The sequence below is a fragment of the Pinus tabuliformis genome, chromosome 9 (assembly GCF_031772625.1).
Source record: "Pinus tabuliformis cultivar Carrire ecotype Pingquan chromosome 9, CPIR1, whole genome shotgun sequence".
NCBI classification, from domain to species: domain Eukaryota; kingdom Viridiplantae; phylum Streptophyta; class Pinopsida; order Pinales; family Pinaceae; genus Pinus; species Pinus tabuliformis.
The window spans coordinates 527,591,140-527,597,937 of NC_142307.1; the positions used below are offsets into that span (position 1 = coordinate 527,591,140).

Genomic DNA, 6,798 nt, shown 5'->3' on the forward strand with positions numbered 1-6,798 from the left:
AGCATCGAATGTGTTCTAGCCACGAAATTTGGTGGAGATGCTAGAATACATAAGATCTCCAAAACCCAAAAATCGTTTCTAGAAATTCCACCTAGAGATGACTTAATTAGATTATTAACGAGTTTTTAAATATTTCCTAGGTTTAAACTTAGGGAATATGGTTAATTAATCAGAATTAATTAATTCAAAGTGTGAATCATCTAGAAACTCACATGGATTGACTCTAAGATGATCCTAGCCATTGATTAAGATTTAATCTTGGTCGTTGGTGCTCCAACAGTAGATTATAAGAGGAAGTCGATGGGCACTTGGAGAAGATACACCAGAAGTTCAATTTCCTTGGCAGATCGTTTTCCAGAGTGCAGCAGCAGTTGCCGAAAAGCCAGATATCGAAGCAGAGAGTGATGGGCATAGACAGTGAGGACGAAGAAAGTTTTCTAGATCCAGTGAGTGCATTATAGAGAGGAAGAAAGAGTCACAGTGAGGCTGCCCCAGAAGCCTGTAGAGGGCATTTCGATTTAGCTGGAGGAAGGGTCATTTCAGGTGTTAGTGGCCGGAAGAATTTCTAGAGAGACAAGCCAGAGGATTCTAGACCAACGGCAGTCAATCAGAAGCAGATCAGAAGCAGTTCCCAGACCAGTGTATTTCAGGCCTGCGCAGAGGTTGACACAAGGCCCATGCAGAAGCAGTTGGGAAGCCAGTTCGATTGGCTTGATTGAACCAGGATTGCCTGTGGGGGTGAGAAAAATTTCTCACAATATTTCTGCCAGTATTTTTCTCTGTTTGGATTGCCAGTTGAGCATCCATAGATTGTACTCAGATTCCACTGTTGGATAATAATAAAAACCCTCAGCTGCTGCACCAGTTTTCCCAAGTTGGATTTTTTCGGGGACATTTGTCCAAAAATAACAGTGTCATTTTTATTGTTTGTGTGTGCTAGTATTTTCTTAGTTTCCAACGCTATTATTTCCGCAGTATTTAATTTCTTAAGGTTGCAGTGTGATTTATTCGATATTTGCCGTAGCAGATAAATTGTTAAAATAATTAACAATTAGAAAATAAATTCCAGTTGCTGCAATAGGATTTCAATTTGAAATGTTCACAACATGTAGGACGCTCAACTAGAAGAATAATAGCAGATTTCCTTGATAATGGAAGAGATGAGGTGGATCCAAAAGTAGTATGATTTCTCTATGCATGTGATGTACCATTCAATATTTTTCATTCTCCTTATTTGCATGAAATGGTTGTGGCAATCAACAAAGCCTCGCAAGAATACAAGAGCCATGGGTATGAAAAAGCTAGAATTGTATTATTAGAAAAGGAAAGAGAAAAAAATCCAAAGATGTGGATCCGAAATGCCCGGACTTAAACATCTCTCTTGCTGCACTGAATCTTGAGGAATCTAGAAGTGGAATTGGAAATACTTCTATCAATCCACATTCCTCTGTTGAACATGCATCTTATTCTATTTTCCATGATGAATATGATGATGAGGATGATGACTATTAGCCTTTAGAGTTTACTAGCTTAGTTGAAATTCATGTTTTGTTTCTATGTTCATTGTTCATTGTTCATACATGTAAAATTGTAGCCTCAAGGGTCATGTATATAGCCTCATTTATAAATAATAAAGGTTGTTTTTTGATATTACTACTTGCATTATGTATCACTTGTCCAATGTCTTTTATGTTTCTCATTTGAATGTTCTTGGCACTTGCTCATGAATCTTATTCTAAATCATAACGTTAAAAGTTAAAATTTAATTGCTTTCTTTCAAAGTTTCACTTTCTGAAATAACACATTATATATATATATACATCGCATTTCTCTGTTTCCTAATTTTTTAAGAGTCACATTTCCAGCAAGTTTCCATTTCAAATATGTGTTTATGTTCCCCTGTATCCTGCGACTTAGCCTCCAATCCTTCCATCCAATTACCTTCTTCAATCCATAAAAATTGTTTTGCTAAAACTTCTCTTCGCTTCACCTTGGACCTTACTGCATAAGCTCTAGTAACCCTATACTAGGGAAGCCAGCCTTGAGTCAGAGAAGAGCCAACCTAAAGTGCAGAAGAGAATTGGTGAGGTGACAATGGACTCTCTCTTAGTTACACCAAAGCCTTGCTTGAGCTTTAGGACTTTCTCTCAAGAAGTGAGGGTTTGTGTAATAACAATGCCCCATAGCACATATTAAGTAGATCTTAGTACACAAAGTTAGCATTAAGAAAGCTATACAGCTTCAGCGAAATCAACCAGAAGTTTAGCTGCAGTTTCATATGAAATGCTTCATTCTTGTCATACATATTTATATAGCATGTTGCAGAATATACATCAGTAAGAGAGTACCAAAACATGATCAAGAACGAGGCTACCTACATAAGAACTACAATAACAATAGAATTGAAGTGATTAAGACGTGCATGTATAAGCCAAGTGACTCAGCAGTTTAGCTGGGATTTACCATGAAATAATGCAATTCTGCCACGTAAATATTTAATGCATCGTACAAGAAATACCACTATAATGCTGCCAAAAACACCTAAGATGACACTGCCGATAAGGACCACACTAATAATAGAGCGAGAGACGTTAGAAATGCAGGGAAGCTATACAATTAGTCCAGATAGAGGCATAAAACAAACCTTGATAGTCGTCAACTCTAAGATTGTACGCCAAGAAGCCTGCCACATTTTCAATGAGAAACAGAAAAAAGTTAGATTTTCTAATAATATGCACAAGTACCCAAATCTATAACCATAAATTAAAAATAACAAAAAAAAAAAAACAAGGAAAGTCACTGGAGAAAGTGCAAACGTGATCTTAGGAACATAATTACTTGGTGTGTTCCCTATAGATCATCCTAGAACCTAAACTCCGAACCCTTCGGTGTTGAAAAATGTGTAACTAGGTTCAGTCTTCATAAAGATGAAATGTACTTTTGATTCTTGTAAAGTGTAAAATGAAAGAAAATTATTATTATTATTTTTGGAGCATGGGTTTCATGCTCAAGGTCTTTTATTTTATAGGTCAAGCACCCATTGAGTGCTTCTAGGGTTTTCCTAGGTCAAGAAGTCAAAAGAGTCATTGTCATAAGTTGAAGACCCCATCGGGCACATTGTAACTTGTAAAGAAAATTATTTTTGTCCTAAAAAGTGTCCAGATACCCTCCAAGGCCAAGTCGGCCTCGCAATTGGCAAGTCGGCCTAAAAGGAAGAGCCACGTCCACCTTGAAGAACCTATATATAGGAGGGAACTCGTCCTCCATGAGACACAATCACTCATCTCTCATTCTAGTGAAGAAGGAGGAAGAAGGCAGCGAAGAAGGAAGAGGACGAAGAAGAAGATCTTTGTTTGGGCTATTTCTCTCTCACACGTGCTAAGGAGAACTAGGGTTTTTGCAATAGATCTAGGGTTTCCATCTAAAAGTTCGATCTTGGAGAAAAGAAGGCAAGTAGGTCAAGTGAAGGTTACCAAGTGTCATCCTTAAGCTCCAGAAGTGAGGGAAAAGCAAGAAAAGCTCAAAGGAAGGCTCAAAAGGAAGGTTGAAGCTCACACGTGTGGAAGCAGCAACTGCTGGGGGGACCGAAATTTCAGATCTGCAGCGGAGGCCGAAATTCTGCAGCTGGAGGTCGAAATGCTACTGGAAGAGATTTGACTGGGTTTGACTGGATCAAGGTTAGCACATCATCCGGAGAGGTTGGTCTTGGTCTTGGAGGGTACTAAAGTCAGTCTTAAGGTCTTGGAATTCGTCAATTGAAGAATCTATAAGGAAGAGAAGAGATTTGCGGGTTTTCCTCTCAAGTGGAGAGGTTTTGGCCCTGGCTTGCAGCCTATATTCTGTGTTCTTGTTCTTCTTGTTTTTGGTAGCTGTTTGATGATACACACATACAATAATAAGTAACAAATCTAATAACTAAAAAGACATCACAAGCAGTTATCAAGTAAAGAGAAATCACTATAATCATTGCCCTATGGATTTCTCAACATTCAGGACCACCGTATTGCCTGGGGATCAAGGCCAGTATCCTGAAACCAGCAAAATGAGATCCAGCCAGGATGGGATGAAGCTATTGAAAAAATGCAAGAGGTTGGGTAGCACCTCATTAACTCAGCCCCACAATCCCTTACGTCAGAGACGGTTCTTCCCACCCCTGAAGATGTTTAAAACAAAGATAATCTATTGGAATATAAGGGGATCGAATGTTGACAGTAAGCAAAGAATCCTTAAAGCTAAAATCCAAAAGGAGAGGCCAGATATTGACTTTTTGCAGGAGACAAAATGCAGTGAGGAGGTGCTAAAGGGGATTTTATAGCTAATTTGGAAGGACTGAAGATGACCACTGTTGATTCTAATGACTTCTCAGACAGTATGACCATCTTCTCGAACCCTCCTAAGGTGCAGATAAGAGAGCTGCTAACCACTAGGTAGGGGATAACTGGCACTCATAACTTAGTAGATAACTGAGGTAGGCATATTAGCAAATGTTTATGGACCCACTGTCTTAGGACAGAAGTTTCTCAAGAGCCCAAGCTTCATTAAGAACCTAATTTCTCAGAGACACCGGATACTTTGGGGGGATTTAATATTATCAACAGTTGAGGGAAAAGAAAGAGTGCATTTGGGGTCTAGAGGTAGCTAGTGAATAGTTTGTAGGCTTATCAAAACAACATAGCTTGGTCAACTTGGAACCTGAAAATGGTATATTTACCTGGACGAACAGAAAGGGTGGGGATAATCTAGTGGCAAATATGCTGGACAGGTTCTCTCTCCCAGGATCCTTTTTTAATGTTGACTATGATTTGGAGGTTAACACACTTCCAAGGGCTAGCTCTAACTGCTGGGCCATTCTACTCAGCTGATGCTCTTAGAAGCCCTGGGCTTGGTCCATTTCAATTTCAAAATATGTAAATAACCCATGTGGATTTCAAAGGGAGGGGAAAGGATTACTAGAACTCTATCGAGAACAGTTGATTAGGTCTTACCCTTCTGATCTAGTTTATTGATTATGTTAGCTGTCATGGTCTGTTGCATCTATATAAGAAGTAGTGTTAAGAAAAGTGCATGGTGGAAGTCTGTTGCAAAGCCTAACTGTTATCGACTGGCAAAAATGCCTCTGTTCTCATGTGTGTAAATCCTTTGGGAAGTTGAAGAAAGGCTCTCTTGGCAGCCTCTCCAGTTTTGGATAATATGAGGTGGAGCCCTGAACTCCAGTGTGATCCTCAAGCTCCCATCCCACTAAATATAAATTTTGTAGGAACTAATTGAAAATGTTTTTGTTAAAAAAATAATGTGTGCGTATGTATGCCCAAAGCAGTTGGATCCAGTCGTGAGGAATGAGGAGTTTCTCACTGGTGGTTAAGATTCAATTCCTGTGAAGGCTTTACTGGCCCCTTAAGAGTAGCCATGGGAGCACCTGTAAGTGATGGCCAAATGTGTGAAGCCTGTGTTCCACTACCCATACCCACATAAGTGGATCAAAGCCCACCTCTTGTTCTCCTTAAGGTCATCCATTTGTATTTAATATGGGTAACATGAATTGGTGAAAGTGATGGGTTCTCTCAGTGGAAACACATCTTCAAACCCCATTAAGGATAGGCAGTGGTCAAATGTGTGAAGCTTCATTGCACTCCCTGCACATATATAAGTGAATAAAAGCCCACCCCATGTCCTTCTCAATGCCAGCAATTTATAGTCAAGACAGGTAAGATAAATTGGTGAAAGTCATGGATTCTCTTGAGAGAAAACCGTGTTCAGACTTCAAAACCCATGAAGAACATGTTTAGGCAATAGGGCCAGTAAAATATAATCTGTACCATGTTAACGCAGCATAGCTCCCCGCGAGAAAAACAATTACAAATAACAAACATGTATATAGACACCCACCCTACCAAGCCACCCACATAAACGGAAAAATAGATATTAAACGTCATACAGCAAGATTGAACCCTGCAATACAATAACCAAATCTGCACATGTGACTGCACTAGAGCCCTAGACCTTCAATGAAAAATTAATAACCAGATGGACCTTCAAATAAGCATTTCAATGCCACCAGGATGAAGTGTTAGATCGTCTACCATGGTTCCATTCTCACTGTAAATCTACCCCACCCAAATAGCATAAGCTTCAAACGGATAAGGACAGGTGCAAGTCTGAGGTGCTTAGACGTGGCCCCAAGGAACTCCGCTCTTGGCGATCAATCCCTTTGAGGCATGTTTACCAGTAAAACAAATACAATTGGTTTTTCAAAAATGAAAAACTGCGCTCCCGTTAATCCAGCAAGCTCTGCTCTGCTATGATTGAATGGGAAAAGAAAAAACAGGAAAGAAAATTAAATTATAAGCGTAGCTCACCGTGTGCAATGCTAGGGCGGGAAGTCGATTTGCAGTAGCCACAGATAGACCTTTGAACGCCATGGTCTTCAACCAAGCTCTGTCCCCCGCTGTTCCCATTCCTACTGCTGCTTTCGACCAATTCTGCCCGCCGTGACATTTTGAAAGGCAAATGAAAACAATAGAAAAATAAATAACTTATCTGAGAAGGGCCGCTCCGATCCGTATGCTCAAATTTCTACCATGGTAATTCCTCCTGAAGAACTCACAACAGCAATCTTCTTGATCGCATATATTGCAATTAAAAGTGCAAGCGAACTATATGTATTGCAAGTAAGGAATCCCATTCTTTCCGATAAACGCCACCAGCACACATATTATATACGCTGCTCCTCTCCCTTTCACAAAGATTCATCGCCCGAATGCGCCTAGAATAGTAAATCGTTTGCATAGAGTCCTTTTT

General features: G+C 39.7%; 1 protein-coding gene across 1 annotated transcript in view; it reads right to left on the reverse strand.

Moving 5' to 3' along the window:
• LOC149149544 (arginyl-tRNA--protein transferase 2-like) overlaps window positions 1–6,571 on the reverse strand; it is an 89,872-nt gene extending 83,301 nt beyond the window's left edge. Inside the window, exons 1-2 of the mRNA XM_089441087.1 lie at window positions 6,357–6,571; window positions 2,645–2,683 (exon numbers count right to left, since the gene is read on the reverse strand). Of these exons, the coding sequence (XP_089297213.1) occupies window positions 2,645–2,683; window positions 6,357–6,495 (178 nt within the window). The 5' untranslated portion in view covers window positions 6,496–6,571. The remainder of the gene's footprint in view (window positions 1–2,644; window positions 2,684–6,356) is intronic.
• Between the last annotated feature and the right edge of the window lie 227 nt (window positions 6,572–6,798).